The sequence below is a fragment of the Falco cherrug genome, chromosome 4 (assembly GCF_023634085.1).
Source record: "Falco cherrug isolate bFalChe1 chromosome 4, bFalChe1.pri, whole genome shotgun sequence".
NCBI classification, from domain to species: Eukaryota; Metazoa; Chordata; class Aves; order Falconiformes; family Falconidae; genus Falco; species Falco cherrug.
Genome location: NC_073700.1, coordinates 5,276,509 through 5,294,177, shown reverse-complemented (window position 1 = coordinate 5,294,177; position 17,669 = coordinate 5,276,509). Strand labels below are relative to the sequence as shown.

General features: G+C 52.1%; 1 protein-coding gene across 5 annotated transcripts in view; it reads left to right on the top strand.

Moving 5' to 3' along the window:
• PHF2 (PHD finger protein 2) overlaps positions 1-7,573 on the top strand; it is a 97,950-nt gene extending 90,377 nt beyond the window's left edge. For 2 of the 5 annotated variants that reach the window (XM_055708145.1, XM_055708146.1), the window contains exons 21-24: positions 840-935; positions 1,860-1,969; positions 3,192-3,453; positions 6,607-7,573. In XM_055708145.1, the coding sequence (XP_055564120.1) occupies positions 840-935; positions 1,860-1,969; positions 3,192-3,453; positions 6,607-6,695 (557 nt within the window). In that variant the 3' untranslated portion in view covers positions 6,696-7,573. Of the gene's footprint in view, positions 1-538; positions 936-1,859; positions 1,971-3,191; positions 3,454-6,606 lie in introns of those variants that run through there. The other 3 variants (XM_055708147.1, XM_055708148.1, XR_008731906.1) reach the window with 2 other exon arrangements.
• The last annotated feature ends 10,096 nt before the right edge of the window (positions 7,574-17,669 follow it).

Genomic DNA, 17,669 nt, shown 5'->3' with positions numbered 1-17,669 from the left:
GTTGGACCGGGGTGTGCTTTGCAGACAGATGCCATGCATGAGCAAGGCTGTGCTCTGCTCTGCGCTGCTGAGGGCTGGATTTGCTCATTTTGTGTCTGTGCTGCCAGCAAATGGAGAGTCTTTGTTGTGAGCAGGCTTGGTTTCTAGAGGGTTGCTTTGTGCCACATCTGATCAGCAGACTTCTAGTGTCAGTGGCTAAATGCCACAGTAATGCCAAAATCACCAGTGACGTAACAAATGGCAACTGGCAAGAAAATCAAACGCACATGAGAAAAAAAAATAATACAGAAACTTCATAGTACAGGCTTGGACAAAGTTCAGATAAGGTGGTGTTTATCTCAGAGGCCTGTGAAGGGTCCTTTGGTGGAATGGTTCACATTCATCTTTTGGGCACTCGCACTGTGTCTCATTTGGCTCTGCCTAACTGTGCGGCAGTCATACAGGCCAGGACAGTGTGGTGCTGAGTGAAGTGGTTGGCTGATGTGTCTTCAGTACCAGTCCAACTTGAGATAAGGAAACCTGTTCCTGTCCCTTCTAGCTGTGCTGCTGCTCCACAGACAAGAGGAAGACTGATTTTTCCTGTCCGAGAAGTTTCACTCTGTATCCTGAAAGTACCTGGTCACAGTTTGACAGCAGCTCCCAAGTGTAACGTGTGGATGAGAGCAGGAGAAAGTCCCCTGAGTGTTGCAGCTGTGTCACCACTCAGTGGTACTTCTAGGGGACCTTGCTATTATAGCTGCGATGCCTGTAGTCACCCCACCTGTACAGAGCAAGTGGGCCTCTGTGCAGGGTAGAGTTGTTTCCTACATTGAAACTATTACCTTTGTTTCCTACTGTAGTTTACCCTTCTCTCGAATCAGATGAAGATAATCCAGTATTCAAATCCCGATCAAAGAAAAGGAAAAGTTCAGATGATGCCCCTTACAGTCCAACGGGTAAGTCCAAGTGGTCTCTTCTGCCCAGACTCAGGCTAAGTCATGCAGGTCCCTAAAGAACCAGCCATTTTTTCAAGGAGTGTGGAAATTGTAACACCACAACTAGCAATTTCTTTATCATGTGAAGGATTAATCCTTTCCAGCACAGTGGGAGGTGATTACTGGTCTCTGGGACTCAGCGCTGAGCAGTGTTAGCCTTCCTCCATCAATCAGTTGACTGGAAAAAGTAATTCCTCGGTGGGTTGTTGGTTTATTTTATTTCATACTCTTGGCAGTGAAACAATTGGTGGCCACCTTAGCAGTGGTATAACAGTGGAACCCCAGACAGCTGAGTAGCCATGGCTTTTAGGTGTTGACTGTGTAAAGAGTAACGAGAGAGAGTGTGGGAAGTCTCCTCCAGATTCAGCCAAAGCTGGTGGTCTGGAAGGGTGTTTTTGTTGCGGCTCACCAGAGGCAGTGACAGGCCAGGAGGTCCTTAGACCCTTTTGATAAGGCCCGTTAACAAGGGAGTCTGCGGCTTGCTGTGTGTGTGACAAGCAGCCCATGTCTCATCAGCTTGTGGCACTGCATGTCCATCCCCAGCTGACGTAGCGGTGTACACTGTCCATTTGGAAATGATGCTGGAGTCACTCCTATCTGTAGCATAGGCTAAACTTCCCATGGCTTTGGCTTCAGGCAGCTGCAGCTGCCAGTGAAGTTGCTCAGCTGTGTTACATTTTTATTGGCAGCTTCTCCCCAAGCCACTGTGACTGGAGGCTGTTGGCACCTTCTGCCTTCGCGTGCATCCTAGGGAAGGAAGGGCAGAGGCTGCAGCATCCCTGGCCCTCCCTGCTCAGGAGGGCAGAGCCTCGCTGCCCATTGTGTGGTTATGCTGCTCAGACAAGCACGTGCTGCATATCTCACCTGCATCTACTTTCTTTGTAGCACGAGTTGGCCCCTCAGTGCCTCGACAAGACAGACCAGTGCGAGAGGGCACGAGAGTCGCCTCCATTGAAACTGGACTCGCCGCTGCCGCTGCAAAGTTGTCACAGCAGGTGAGGTTGCTTGAGAAGTAGTAGCTGCCAGGGAAGGAAAGCCCTCTCCCCCAGCAGCAGAGACATGCCCAAATAGCAGCGCAGTGTCAGTCCTCCTCAGTGCTTATTCATGCCAGTGACACAGGGCTCAGCAGTCTCAGGGGAAATGAATGGGATGAAAGTCCAATAGTGTCACAACATGTCTGACAACACCACAGAGCAGAGCAGGCGATGTGTTGGAAGTGTAGAGAAATAGGAGCAAGCAAGCATAGCTCCCAGGCTAAGACAGAAGGAGGCTGCCCAAAAGGAGTATGCATGAACCACATATTGATGTGCATTTGAGAGTCTGACTGGTGTGAATGCCTTGTCTGTGGAAATCAGCTGCTGGGAAGCATAAGGGTTTACTTCCAAAGACTTGGTGAACTGTGGGTAACTGTGGGTCACTTTAGCAAAGATATTGAGGCCCTTTGGGTGTTGATAAGTGTCCAGTCTCTGAAGGGGTCAGATAGATGCTAAGCACCTAACGCACATAGGCCCCATACGTGTGACACCATGAGGTGCAAAGGTGACAAGGTCTGCTGGACCAAGGTTGGTGAGACACCTTGGCGAGTTGCTGGAGATGCAGGTTTTGGTGGCATTGGGCTTCTGTGATGCACAGTGTTGAGTAGAAGAGCTCTAAGAATGGTAGCAGGGTTTCATCAAGAAGCCAACTAAAGGTAGGCAAAGGAAACAGGACGGTGACAGGCCACTGTTCTCATGGTATGTGTGTGTTAGTGCAGTTACAGGTCGGGAGATAATGTGTGTGTCCTAGCAGGAAGCAGAATCTGTGAATCAGTGGGATGTTTAATATCCTCCATGCTATTGTGAAAGTGTATGAAGATACCTGAAGATAGGAGTTGCCAATTTTTGTGGAACATCGAAAGATTTGTTCATGCAAAACCACGCTGGTCTCCCAAGGCAGGGTCATTTTGGTCCTGGCTGGTTCCCGCTTGCTGCAGTGTATGCAGAGTTAACAAACAAGGAGGCTCTGCACAAAACATACATAGATGCAAGAAAGGCAAACGTGTGCGTGCAGCAGAGAGAGCTGTGAGCGAGATGATATCGGAACAGACCCCGAGCAGTTTGTACATGGCAAACTTCGTGGGTTTTCATTGTATCAGGACCCTAAGCAACGCCGCTGGCCCTTGCCATAGCTAAAGGTCTTCTGGGGATTAATCTGAGCTTCATGTTTGTCATTTTAAAGGAGGAACAAAAAGGCAAGAAGAAAAAAAATACCAAAAAGAAGCTGTCAACCAACAACGCGAACAAACTGGCTCAGGAAGGCAGCTCGCCAGAGCCGAAGCTGGAGTCACATGCCAGCAGCCTCACAGACCACGAGTACACTGCAGGGGCCAGCACCTTTGGGGTCGCCCAGCCTAACAGGGGATCGCAGCCGATGGCACCCGGTGTTTTCCTCACACAGAGGAGACCCTCATCATCCTCGCAGAACAATGCCTCCGCCAAAGGTACCAGGAAACGCCTGGGGTTATGGTGTAGGAATGGGGAAGGGTGAATTGGTCATGTAATCCGTGCCTTTTGCAGGGCCCTCACATGTTGTTGTGCCTGCTGTGGGTATGCAGAAGTGCTTTGGCAGGTTGGATTTGGTTAGAGATAGGGCCCATGGCCTTAGCTGTTCTGGCACTGTGGGCCCATGTGTGCGTTTTGCTCCTGGGCTGTTTGTTGCATGGTGTGAGGCATCCCATGCTAGGAATTACTCCTGGGCGTGCCCCGAGGCTCCTGAGGAACACCTGCAGTGGTCACATCATGGTCCAGCCTCTCTGGCGAAGCCTTGTCCAGGGGAAGATGCATCCGTGAAGGCTGTTCTGCCCAGGGCTAGGTCAGGCACTGCTGTGGTTGGGTGGTGTGTGTACACCAACACATGCTGACATGTAGATGAGGACATCCCAGCCAGCAAGCGTAGAGCAGTGCAGATCTGCAAACCTGTCTTGAGACTTGCCACAAGGGAGCAGAGGAGTATCAGACCTTGGGAGTAACACAGCTGCACAACACCAAAGCCAAAAGAGAGGAAGAGGTCGCTTGTTGTCTGCTGTAGGGAGAGCGTTACAAAGCTGAGGCTGTCTTGGAGTCTAAGCTAGGACCTCCTGTTCTCTGCTTGAACTTTGCTGAGAAGGCCTGACAGAGGCAGGTGGGTGGGACAGGCACCATGTAGCGTGAGGATTAAGTGTGCAGTCCCACTGGGAGAGGCCCTGGTGTAGAAGGTGACGCAACGTGGCAGATGTTTCCTGTGTTCCCCTGTATTCGAGCAGAGCAAGTTAGAGGTAGTGCATGATGTCCTGGCAAACAGTAAAACATCAGAGCAGCCTGAATGGGCCATGCAGGAGGACGTGCATAGCCAGAGTCCTGCCAGGAGCTGGTAATACCTGTGGCTGTCTGCTGAGCTGGAGTGGAGTGAACGTGTTTGCCTGGAATGGTGTCTTTGTGGTGAAGTGGTGGCATTAGTAAAACAGGTCCAAGCCAGTGGAAGATGTGATGGGAAGAGAAGTGCTGAATGGGGTCAAATCCCAGTCTGGTAAGCTAGGCGGCCCAGTCAGGGCATTGTGAAGGGAGCGTGGCCAGGCATGTGGATCACACGGTGCCCGTGGTATAGCTCAGTCCTCAAAGGAGGGAAGGAGCCATGTGCCCAGAAAGTGAGTGGCTGACCTCGCAGGGAGCGGAGCACTTTCAGGGCCTCCTGTGCAGGGTCTTGGGACAGCTGGGGGCACCAAGGGCATCTCTCTGCATGGAGCACAGGGAAGTGCTGAGCCTGGGGACTGCCAGCTTGGGCACCACTGGGAATGAAGGAACTGTGGAAGGAGATGGTGGGATGAAGCACAAGTAGGGAGCTCTAGGGCCTCCTCAGGGAAGGTCTCAATCTTAACAAGTGAGGCAAAAGGATGAGAAATGAGGAAAGTTCCCACAGAAAGTGTCACCCACACTGTCACAGTCTTTAAGGCTGGGGCACTTATTGCAGATGGGAAGAGTGGAGAGGGGCGAAATCTCTGCAGGTATTGCGCATGAGTGCATCAGTGGCAGCATGATGGGAAAAGAAAAGACTGCGTAGGTGTGCGTTGTGCCTGGCAGACTCCTGTGCCTTGGTGACCAGGGGAGTTTCTGGCCGTAAGGTGGTAGCAGACGAGTGGTGGGGCAGCGAGCAGCTGCAGTATTTGCACTGGACCAGGACACAGGGAGCACAGACCTCACTGAACCACACAGCTCATGGGCAAAGGCCTGAGCTCATGGCGGTGGTGTCTTCGCATCGGTATGGGGACAGGGGACGTTGTCCACTTTGGGTGTGTTGTAGTGCCTTGGTGCTGGCCTGCATCTGTAGGAAAGCAGTGTAGTGTGTGTGTGCACGCGCGTGTGTGTGTGTCTGTATGTGCATCTTTTCAGTGTCCTTCTGGCAGGGCTGGATGCAGGTGGTCTGTCTAGCTCTGGGGGAAGAGAAGGCAAAAAGAAACGTGGCACTGTGATGGCACATGGGTCGGTCTCAGAGTGGTGGGCAAAGTACCAGGCATCCTCGGGGCAGTGCTTAGCCCAGGGCTTATGGTGGCATGTGAGCTCAGCACCCCTGTGCTGCAGCTTTCCCTCGCAGGAAGGCAGAGAGGTGCCCAGAAATCCCTGGCAGCGTGCAGGTGCGTGGTGAAGGCTGGCACTGCCAGGTACAAGGAGCGGTGGGGTGATTGCGTGTGTGCAGCCTCTCCTGCCAGGCACTGAGGAGCAGGACCGTGCTGGCGTGGCTGGGTTCCCACTGGTGCCCATCAGCAGTGAGCCAGGCCTGGCGTCAGGCCAGGTGAGGGCACCGGGCAGCAGGGCACTGCGGTGGCAGGAGAAGCCCCAGCAAAGGCAGGAATGAGCCTCCAGCCTGAGCAGCAGCGGGGGGTGGTCCAGGGCTGGGGGTCAGCCATGTGCCCCTGCCATGGTGGTGCTGCTCCCCGCTGAGCCCTGATGGATGCCTGGGGAGGGGGGGGGGGCACCAATGCTTGGGCATGCTTGTGGCCTTGGAGGGGCCGGCGGGGGCCTCGGCTGGCTCCAGGGGCAGCCGGGGGGAGCTCCAGGGGCAGCGGGGGGGAGCTCCAGGGGCAGCCGGGGGGAGCTCCAGGGGCAGCCGGGGGGAGCTCCAGGGGCAGCGGGGGGGAGCTCCAGGGGCAGCCGGGGGGAGCTCCAGGGGCAGCCGGGGGGAGCTCCAGGGGCAGGCTGCGGAAGCTCCGAGAGCAGCCTTGGGGGTGCCCAGGGGGCCCAGAGGCCGCCTATGGAGGGGCCCCAGGGGCAGCCCAGGGGGTGGGGGTGGGGCAGGGGCAGCCCAGGGAGGGCCACAGGGGCTCCATAGCCAGCCTGGGGGGGCTCCTGAGCGAGCCTGGGGGGGGGCTCCTGGGGCAGCCCGGGGGGGCTCTAGCCAGCCTGGGGGGCTCCATAGCCAGCCTGGGGGGCTCCATAACCAGCCGGGGGGCGGCTCCTGGGGCAGCCCGGGGGGGCTCTAGCCAGCCTGGGGGGGCTCTAGCCAGCCGGGGGGGCTCCATAGCCAGCCCGGGGGGGCTCCTGGGGCAGCCCGGGGGGGCTCCTGGGGCAGCCCGGGGGCGCGGGCCGGGCCGGGCGGGCGCTGACCCGCTCCCGCGTTGCAGGGAAGCGCACGAAGAAGGGGATGGCCACGGCCAAGCAGCGGCTCGGCAAGATCCTGAAGATCCACCGGAACGGGAAGCTGCTGCTCTAGCGGCGGGGCCGGCGGGGCGTGCCGCCCGGCTCCGGGCCACCGCGCCCGTCATCCCTTTAACTTTCAGCGGTCGGAGTGTACAGAATCCTGCTATAAATATTTTTTAATATAGATGTCCTTTCTCAGAGCGCTGAGAGTGACTAGCCGCCAAAAGTTAATACTAACCCCGGCCGGGCGGGGCCTCCCCTCAGGCGCCGGGCGGGCGGCGGGGGGCGGCCGGGCCGGGCCGGGGGGCCCGGGGGGCCGGGGCCGGGCCGCCGGGCGCGTTTCTCAGGCAACCCCCGTCGCCCTGTGTAGCTGCGTTTCCCGAGGCACCCTTTTCCTAGAATGTAGCTTGTACATAGCTTTTGGAATAACCACCACCGGTTTTTTATAAGGGGAAAGTCTCTCCGGGGCGCCGCCCGCCGGTACCAGCTCTTTGCGTAACTTCTTGTACGAGGAGGGAGACAGTTATTTTACTAGCACCTTGTGGAGTGTTTCCGTGTTTTGTGACGATGTAATTTATTAATGTTTGTAGCTTTTTATATTTGTACATTTCTTATGGGCTTTGTTTATATACACACATTACCGGGGCGCGGCGCCCGCGGGGAACCAGAGCCACCTGCGGCCGCGGGCGAGGGCCGCGCCAGCCTGGGCGTCGCGCCGGCTTTTTTATTATGATTATTATTATTATTAGTATTATTATTTTTTCGCGACATGTACATTTCTAACAAAGTTTATCGTGGCTATCTATCTATGACGGTGTTTTATTTACCGATTCATATCAAATGCTCTTGTATCGAGTTCACGAAATCTAAGTAAACCTAGAGCAAAGTTTAAAAAAAGAGAAAAAAGGAAAAAAAAAAAAAAGCAAAGTAAACTATTTCAGGTTTTGTACACAACTGCCTGGGCCTGGCCTTTTTGTGGGGTTGGCACAGCGTTTGGTGGGGGAGCAGAAGCAGCCATGGGGGTCCCTCTGGGTGGGTGGGTGAGTGGGAGGAGCGGGCGCCCAGCCCAGCACAGCCTCTGCCCTGTTCAGCCTGCTCCCGCAGCGGGGGCAGGCAGCTGGGGGGCTCTGCAGCCCCATCGCAAGCACACCACGGGCTGCTGAGCCCATGCCCCATCTGCCGCCCAAAACCCTTACTGAGACCTCTCTTGCTGTAGCACCACAAGAAGCCCTGGCTAATTCGACACGGCCTGAGTGTCCTGGTAAGATTCCCTGTGTTCCACCCAGTCATGTCTGCCCACTGCCCAGCACCGCTGATGACACCTGCCTCTCTTGGACAAGCATACACGCTTGCTTCCTGCCTCCATCCTGGCGGTCACCAGGTGCTGCAGGCTTTCCCCTTCTTTTCACTCACTGAGACATCGGGTATCTCACCATTTGCTGTGAGCCATTTCTCCAGACTGACCCTGCCGCCCCTGGGCCTTTTTCCACATACTTCTTGGTTATCCTAAGAGAGGCTGAAGGTGATACCCGTAGACATGCACAACTGCTGCTGCTGTAGTTCTTTCCTAACGCAAGGCTGTTCAACTCTCCCACACTTAGGCTGCTGCCTAGCACTTTGGCCACATTATGCTGGCAGTGACACGAGCCACCTACAGCCTGCGCAGTTACCTGTTGCCCCTTCCGACAGCCCCAGCAAGCTCAAGGTTACCGTTGCAGAGCTCTCTGTCTAGAGGTAAGCATGATGTGGCCTCAGACCCCAAACATGTTGTGTTTGCTTACTAGACAACAATGACACAGTGGGATAATACGAATCTTTTCACTGGCCACATCTCTTCAAACAGGTCACCTGTTGACAGAGCTTTATTATAAGCAATTCTTTCAGACAGACAGAAGGCCAGGTGTGCTGCTGAGGGATTGCTTCCTTTTTGGGAGGTTTTGTCTCTATCTACACCTGGGTCTCTGATGCACAAGTAGGCAAATGCAAAGGCCATTACGTGTGCAGGAGTGGTGGGTGCCTGATACTAGTGCAGTACGAGGCATTGCAAAACTCATCCCAGTTAGGTGTTGCCGACTTTCAAAGCAGGCAGCCAGTAGCGACGCGTGGTCAGTGGATGAAGACAGTGTTCTCCAGGGGAAGGCTGTGACAACCCATTTGGATTGAGGAATCTGAAGGAATGCTGAGAAGTTTCTTTCAGCCAAGGGTAAGCTTTTGGCCAGGGACAGCATGACAAGTGTATACGGAGGCCCAGGGAAATGTTCCTGTGGGGAACCAGGCACCTGGCCAAGGGTGGACTTACCAAAAGAGGCAGCAGTTTGGTCCTCTTTTGTTGTCTTCCAGCAGAGAACTTAGTCAAGTGTTGGCCATTAGCTCCTTCCAAAGTCACAGGCCAAAATAGTAGTGCTTGGATAGACAGAGCTTCCTACTAAGCAAGCTCCCAAGCACACCTAATTCCCACCTTTACTCAGCAGTTCCCTGCAAGAGCGGGGGAAACCACCGCCCACAGTGATGTGTCCCACATCCCCACCCCCACACCTTCCCTCTCCTCCCTGTGTTTTCCCACCAAGCAGCTTGCATGGGCTCACTGACCTCATGAGAAGCTCACCCAGAGCCAAAAAAGGTGTTCAGTATTCCTGTTGGAAAGGTGCTTCGGCTCCTGGCAGCCCCCGCCTCCAACAAGTGCTGGAGCGGGTGGGTGCCCGCGTGAGCACGCAGTGGATCAGCGGGGCGACCTTAGCTGCCTGCAAACTCCTGCCTTGGCTGGAACGCTGGCAGAACCGCAGCAGCATGACCAGCTGCTTTAAGACCATGTGAAGGTCTGTGCTGCCAAGCAGGTGAACAGTTTCTTTGATTCATGCTGCCCTCCGCGTATGCCATGCAGCAGCATTCCTGACGCTTGTAGGTACCGGCAGTAAGGCTTTAAGCTCCATCAGGGATGGTCAGTCATCCATTTCTGTGTACTCTTATGTACAAAGCCCAAAAGAACATGTAAGTGACCTGTGTGGCACTGGCCAGGTTTGTGGCTGCGTTCTCTCGAAGTCACCCTTTGGAGCAGTCAGTGTGGTGTTCTCTCATGGATATTGACCGAGCGCTGACAGGGAAGGTGCTGTGCCGGCGGCTGGCGGGGCTTTGGCTCTCCCCATGTTCCTGTCCAGCATGCCACAGCCGCGCTGCTGCGCCGCTCGCTTTGCTGGGCAGTGTCCAGCAGGTACCCAGCTCTCGGCGTTCCTCTCCGGCTTCCGACTGCCCGGGCATCCCCAGATGCTGGTGAGTTGTTGGGGTTGGTCTTGCAGTATGTCCTCCTCGCTGGGCGGGCGGGCGGGCGGTGGCTGGTAATAACGGGCCTTCACCAGCGGGGGGAGTGCGCGGCTCAGGAACAGCCGCGGCCGAGCGCACGGGACCTGTCGTCATCAAAAGCCCCGCACCTCCGAGGCCGGGCGAGACCTGCGGCCCTGCTTACCAGGTTTATTGCAGTGCAGTTGAGGATGCCCTGTGACTCATCCCAGCGTACACCTACCAGCAGCCCGAGGAGGCCACTGCAAGGCTCTGGTTCAGTCCGTGCAGAAAACCCCCTCATAAAGAAGTGATGACAGAGCGTAGCTGCTGCAGTCCGAAGGAGATCCTGGTACAGAGCTGCAGCTCTCGTCCAGCGACAAGAGGTAACAGCTGCTGCTCCAGCTCCCCTTGGCAGTAGCCCAGGGCTGGAATGGGATGATGCAGTGTGGGACCTGACTGCCCGTGTCCCTGGGTTCCGTCGGGAAGAGCCTAGCTTTCATAGAGCCCCTTTGGATGCCTTTAGAAAGCATGGGCAGGAGAGCCCGTATGCTTCATCTTAACCAACAGCTCAGGCTGGCCTCACCTACGTGCACAGAGGCTTTTCCAGCAGCACAGGCCCAGGGCTGTCCACAGACAACCCAGGCCTGTGCATTGCTGCTGAGGGATGCTGGCCAGCCTGGGGTGCCAGACACACCTCCAAATGGCAGCAAGATGGGCAACTGTAACTGGTGGGCAATGTGGTTTCCGATACGTGCAGTGTGGCCATCAGAAGTTTGAACAGTGTCATTACAATTTCCAAACCATTTCTTACTCTTCCTTATCCACACCAAGTAGCAAGATTTGAGGCATGTGCTGTGAACATTCTTCCCATGCTGCTTCTCGGGTATTTCCATGACGGCATTTCAAAAAGGGCTGCCTTGCCGGTCTCTTGGGTGGCTATGGGCTTCTTGCCATTTTACTCCTGGTTTATCTTGGCTTTTTCAGTTTTCCCCCTAGGGAGAACACCTAGGGGGCTTGTTACAAGTCATTCCTCAGTCCGTGATTCCATCCAGTCATTTAAAATCTCTTGCCTATTTCCTGAATTGTTATTGCTTCCTATGCCTGCACAGTTTTTTCCCTTCCTCTGTGCCCCCAAGTAATCTGTGTCTTTAAGTCATACGCTTATGCATCAACTCATGGGGCGTGTAGCTCAATCCTGGCATTCACTACGCATGGTCGGTTGAAGTGTAATAGTGTCTTTGTCTCTACAGATGGGCTGCTGACCCTGTGCAGTTAACACCGTTTCCAGGCAGCTCCTCCACGCCTTCTTGGCCAAACTCCAAAGTGCTCTGCATTTGACAAGTTCTTACCCTACAGAAATGTAACATAAAAAGTAGAGTATAGACAGGAAAATGGAGGGGCCAGCCCAACTTACCCTCTGGCTGGCTTGGTGTGTCCCATCAACACAGCAGTCTCGTGCTGACAGCAGGGACAAGGATGCCTGGCACAGGTCCGATCTCTCTCCAGCTGAGGAGCAGGGCTCTCCAGCAGGCCTCTGAGCGAGCACTAATGAAAGCTGTTTGGGTGTCAGTAAGACAGAAAGTCACTTCCCCCCCACGCCCCCCCACGCCTTACAGTGTCTCACATTGAAAATAGAGCCTGTAGTTACAGTCAGCATGTGATACCTCTCGCCATCCCTGGGCTGTCCTAGCCCCCTCTGCCTTGCCTCTGAGCTTGGTGAACGCTGCCCCAAAGCTCTGCTCCAAGATCAGCTGTGCGGAGATCCCGCTGCCTTCTGCCTGCCCAGCTCCCCACGAAGCAAGGGTGCACTTCACGTTCCCCACAGGCGTTTGGAGAGGCCACAGCAAGTTGTGCATTTACTCCTGCCAAGTTGACTGGGGACATCTAACACCCTCGGTTAGTCTCACTGTGCTTAATGGGTGCTGTGTCGGGCACTTTTGCAGACTCAGGTGAAATGCTTCTTAACTCTTTTTTTTTTTTCCCCTTGTGGAGCTACCTGCAGGAGGGATAATAACTGCACCTTATATTTCACTCTTACAGTGACTGGCAACTGGAAATCCATAAATCTACTGCTCAGTACACAACAGACACCATTGCCAGGGAGGTGTCTTCTGCGCAGGTGTATACAGGGAGGCTGTTGGCTGCTCTTGGTAAACAATTACTAACAACGTTTGGGTTTCTACTCTTTCTGTCTTTAAACTGACAAGAATAATTCGAAAAAGGACATTTGGCAAAGCCCTACATTAATCTCACAGACCCTACGCTCATCTTTCATCTCTGGTGGGGGCAGACTGACTGCACCGCAGAGAGCTTGTTTGTTACTTAGAACAGTGGCACGGTGCCATCTTGCACTACAGACGTCGTTCTTTCCATTAACATCTGACATGGATTTGTAGTACCCACCCCACAGGATTCACAGCATTTGTGTAAACAGTTTTGAACTTGTGCTCTGTATATCATGAGAGAAAGTCTGCTTCTCCTCTTCTCTTAAAAGTGTAATAATTATAATTAATTAGATTTCCTTCTGCTTCCAGTCCGCTGGGAAGATGCACTTGAGGCCCATTTTTAGGTTGCTCTTCTGTCACACTTTACATACTTCTTTCCCCCAGCTAACTGTATTTACTAAACATTTAGCTCCACGGCACACTTCTCAGAGAAAGGCACGTAACAGCCTATAGCTGCTGGGCAGAATTCAGCGTGCTCTTTGGTGGTAGGCGTTTGCAGACGGTGTGCAGACCATGAGGCTTCCTCTCACCTTCAACTCCATCAAATTGACAAGGAGACACATCTTAAAAGGCTTTGTGTTTACACTACTCCTTCATGTGCTGTTTAAAAAGCTTTCTTTGGCGGCCCAAGGAAAACCTGATGCATCCTTTCTTCCTGAGGTCACCAGGGCATCGTTGGTTCAGCTCCTCATGCCAGCCTGCCCAGGCCTGTACCGTAACGGAGCCCATCGCTCAGTTTGTGCCTTTAGCTGGGAGAGGGCAGCAGGCACCACGGGCCAGACCCCTGCTGTGACCACAGCTCTTTTGCATATGCTGCTTCAAGGTCAAACCTGCTGCCACTTCAGGAAGACTGTGCCCTTGTGCCTCAGGGTCTGGGAGGACCACGTGGTGAGCTGGGCCCGCTAGTGGTGATGGTTCCATCAGGAAGAGAGCGTGAAGCCTGAGTGCTGGTTTCTTCAACACAATCGGAGGACTTTTAGCACAAGGCCATTTGTGTAGTCCCTCCCACACATCTTCATTCTTGGTCCACTTTACGCTGCAGGGACCACCTGTCTCAAAGAGGATTTATTTTCCCTGCATTTGTGGTGTGAAAGAAATGGCCCTTTCCCAGAGCTGGATCTGTCTTTAATGTGCTACTCACAGACCTACCAAGATGTCCCTGACTCCAGAATTCCTTTCCTTCCTTTCCTCTCAGCCCTTTCTTTTGTAGCACCATGGTGTACCCCCAGCCCCAGGCAGAGTGATATCCCCCCGCATTTGCTGGCAGGCTGAACAAACAAGGTGCTGCAGAACTTCTCAGAGCAGAAGGTGCAGTGCTACACAGTGTGTGAAGATGAGACACTTCATGCCAGTGAGGTCCACCACTGCGGTAGACTGGGCAAATAACCCAGGCACGGCTCCTCACACAAAGTCTCCACTGAGCCCAGGCTTTTCCTTGGTGAATGGACAACAATAATTTAACTGGTTTGCCCTGGGGTGCCACAGCATCTTTTTGAACGTAGGTGTGCTGGTAGCCATAATGTGCTGGAATAATGTCATCCAGTGACACATGAGCAGAATGCTTGAGAGGTCCTTAACACAACAATGAAACAGCTGGTACATCAACGTCAGGGGAGCCATTAGGTGGGTTAAGTGCCTCACTCTCTTTCTGTGCACAGCCAGGGAGCACTTTCTTCAAGTTGCACCTGATAAGCTGATAGGGAAACTACTCAACACATAGTGGCATCATTTTTTTGTACTGTACAGTTTACAAATCTGAGATCTGTAATTACTTTCCTCTCTTGGGCAAGCTGCACCCTGAGGAATTACAGCTGGATTAAGAGGTTGGTGCCTAACAGTAACCTGTGGCCAAGAAAATGCTGGACAAAGCTGCTGAGCTCTGACACAGTGCCATGGCCATCTGGTGGCTTCAACCAACCTAGGCTTGCAGGTTCTTTATCCAAGGGAATGGGAAGAAGAAAGGCTAATCCTGCTGGTAATGGCTGATGTGGTTGTGTTACTGCAGTGCCCCAAACCGTACAGCCCCACACCCGTATGTTGCACAGCTCTTTGCCGTGAAGGCTGGATGACCCACCAGCCTGCTTTATCTAGACTCCTTGCACATGCTGGCAGCAGAAACTCTCCTCCACTGGCCATTTTTTTCACTTTCTTTGCTGAACTCAGCAGTTCCAGCCACATAGCCACTTTATTTTATTGCTGTCATAAAACATATTTGGTGAGTTGGTTTGGAAAACAAACACCTCCACAGAAGATGGAATATCAGATGCCCCAGTCCTGAGAAGGTAGAAAAGGAAGAAGGGGTGAATGTTTCTTAGCAGCATTTATGTATAAATTTATTGGAGCAGGCCATAAAATAGGACGTAGGACAAGTTATACAATAAGAAAGTGCACTAATACCGTATGGTTTACATGTCCCTTGCCCAAGGTTAAAGACTGTAACAGCTCCTTTCAACATACTTTCTTAATTCAAGCTCACCAGCCTCGTTATTTTGCCTCAAAATGTGCAAACCTTTAACTTCTCTCAAGGGATAACTTGAAACTCACTCTGAGAATGAAATATTAATTAGACTAAGGAATCTCACCGTATGCCTCATCACTGTGTGGCCTCTGGGAAGCCAGAGGAAGCCAGACACGCTCCAGACCTAAAGTGCTGCCTTTGTGTGGGGCTTTTGTTCCCCACATTCCACCCGTTCTGCCCTGTCACAGCTGATAACAGCTCCCCAGCCCACTGAAAGAAAACTGTCATAGCTAAGTGTACCTTGGCCGCTTACAGAGAATATAAGCTATTAACGAGCTTGTTATCTTGAGCAGGTTTTACACAAATTGTTCCCTGTCCAGCATTTGGCATAAGCAGCGATGACAACTTTTCGACAGATGCTAGTGAGAAGAGAATAAAGATGCTGTGGCTTCAGACCATCTGCAGGGATTAAACCTTCATCACATTAGGTGACTTTTCTGCTCTTGAGACAAAGGAAACATTTCTTTTTCTCTAGCAACACACCTTGGTTTCTCCAAGACACTGTTTCACTGCCAGACACTTTCATCGTAGCTTGTCTATCACAGAGCCATTTGAAAAGCACTGTAAATTCACCTTTTGCCCCTCTAACATCCAGGCAGATTTAATCCATGATGCTCATTAATGCTTTTCTAAATCTCTGGCTACAATCTTCTGCCTGATCCAAGGCTGTTTCAGGAAGGTTCTGGTTGCTGCTTAGGCCACCAGCTTCTAGCACTGGCCAGACCCACAGATGTCCAAAGAGAAAGTAACTCTGCTTTGTAATGTGTGACCTTCAGAGTCACAGCTTTTCATAAGCTTCTGAGTGACGTACAATGGGGAAAAAGAATGTAAATCCCCAAGAACTTTGTGATTCTCTATTTTCTGCACAATGTCACAAATATGATTAGAGGAACAGAAAGGAGCGTTTGCTATTAAAATAAAGGAAAATACTAACATTAGAGTTTGTTTGTCCAATGCTTAAAACTGAACAGGAAATTAAATACATCCAGGCAAAGCAATTAACTTCAATTAAGAAACTATTTGTTTTCAGTGTGTTTTAGCTGGGTACAGTAGCCTATGAAGAGGAAACATCAGATGGGGCCTGTTTACATAGTGGTTTATCTCATGAAAATGACTCAGTCCACATGTCTGATGCTTCTCAAATGCCGTGCCTTACTCCCTCCCACACTGCAGCTGTATTTCCGTTGAGCTCTTGATTAGCACTTTGCACTTTTATTCCTTCCAGAGCCCTTCTGAGCATTTTTCAGGTAGGACTAACAGTATGGTTAGCTGGATTCCTACAGATCTCAGCTATCTAGATAGCACCGACCTGCAGGCAGTAGGATCCCGTTGCATGTGTTGTTAGCAGCTGGAGCAGATGTCCGATTGTGCCACGCTGGATGAACACTCACCCCTCACACTACTGGTAGCACATACAGCATAAGTCCTCCTCTTGAGCAATTTCCATGCACTTTCCGAGTGTCTGTTCAATGAGGAAAAGCTGTAAAAATGTACTCTTGGTGCAGCCCAAGCACCCCTCAGGTTCTAGAGCTGTCCTGGTTCTGCATTTAGTGCTCTCCCATTGATAAAAGTGACCCTTGTCATCTCTCTGTAGATGAAAATGAGAGGAAGAACAATTACTGTACCTGCAGATTGTCAGAGCCCCAACTGACTTTTCATAGGACATGATATGAACACAAGTAATAAAATATGTCTCCTGGAGATGCTGATTTCTGATGATTGCTTGTGTGTCCGTGGTGGTGTGGGCTGCCTTCTCACCAACTGTCTAAAGCCATAGAAATGACAGGAGTAAGATCTACTGCCAGAGTCACCCTTCACATTAGCCCAGCAGGCACTCCCCAAAGCACTCTCAAAACTCTCAGCGTTGTGAACTACTGACACCACATTGCCAGACTCACAGTGCTGAGAACTTCCATCAGCCTTAACGGGCTTTGGATGAAGGAGGTTGCCAGCCATAGGCTTCTTGCTCTCCAGAGGCCAGCTCAGTTCACTGTGCATCTCCGCACACAACAGGGAGGATCTCAGGAGTTATCCAGCTGGTACCACCGTGCTCACGCCACCTATAGCGACTCACACTGACCTAATTCATCCTTGCAACAGAAAAGTCCTTCTTATTAGTTACAGGCCTTCCCAGAACACCCAGACCTCTCCTGAGACCACCCATATGCATTGTAAGGGTCCAGTGCCATCACCCCTGGTGGCTGTCCTTCTACCTTGTGTAAGGAGAGGGGAGAGATACAAAGCAAGCACATAACAATTTCTCGTTGATAAAGCTCACGTGTAATAGATGGCGTGCTGGCTGTTTTAATACATCATTTACAAAAAGTCCACAAAAGTCTTTCCTACCCTTTCTGTTATGAAGAGCCCAATAGGTTGAGAATATCAAAGCAGACCTTTCAGAGGAAGGGATGTAACCACCGCTGACTGTCACGGGAACGTTACTCCATGTACGAAAGGGAGCTTGCAAGAAAGAGAAAAAAGAAGGAAAAAAAACCAACCCCAAACCCAAATGCAAAGATTGCCGGGGAGAAGCAAACAAAAGAATATTCTCAAAGTTGTCACTTGCAAAATGGGGCCACAAGGTGAGAGGCTGGGCTGGTTATGGGGCAAGACTGGGTATGTGAGGAAGGGCACAGGTTTTCAAGTCGCCAGAGGTAAGCGATCCTGTTACATGTGAAATTACTGGGAGCGGAGGGAGGTGGCACACTGCAAGAGCTGGACGCCATTGTCAGTTCTTCTGGCAGGCCAAAGCTATTGAGCTATGAGCCCAGAGGAGACAAGAGCAATGGGAGAAAGCATGACATTTATCCAAATAATTCTTCCACATCTAAAAATATGGCTCGTTCCTCTGAGCATGTTCCTTGTTATGCAGAGTATCAAGTCACCTATAATAAAAGCAAATGAGCAAGTAAACCAAAAGTCCTTGTTACTTTGGTGCCCAGAGCTAAAAAGAGCAGACTTCTGTTTCTACAGATTTTGCTTCTACTGTCAAAAGAAATTCACTGTTTGTGTAGCCCTATTGGTACTG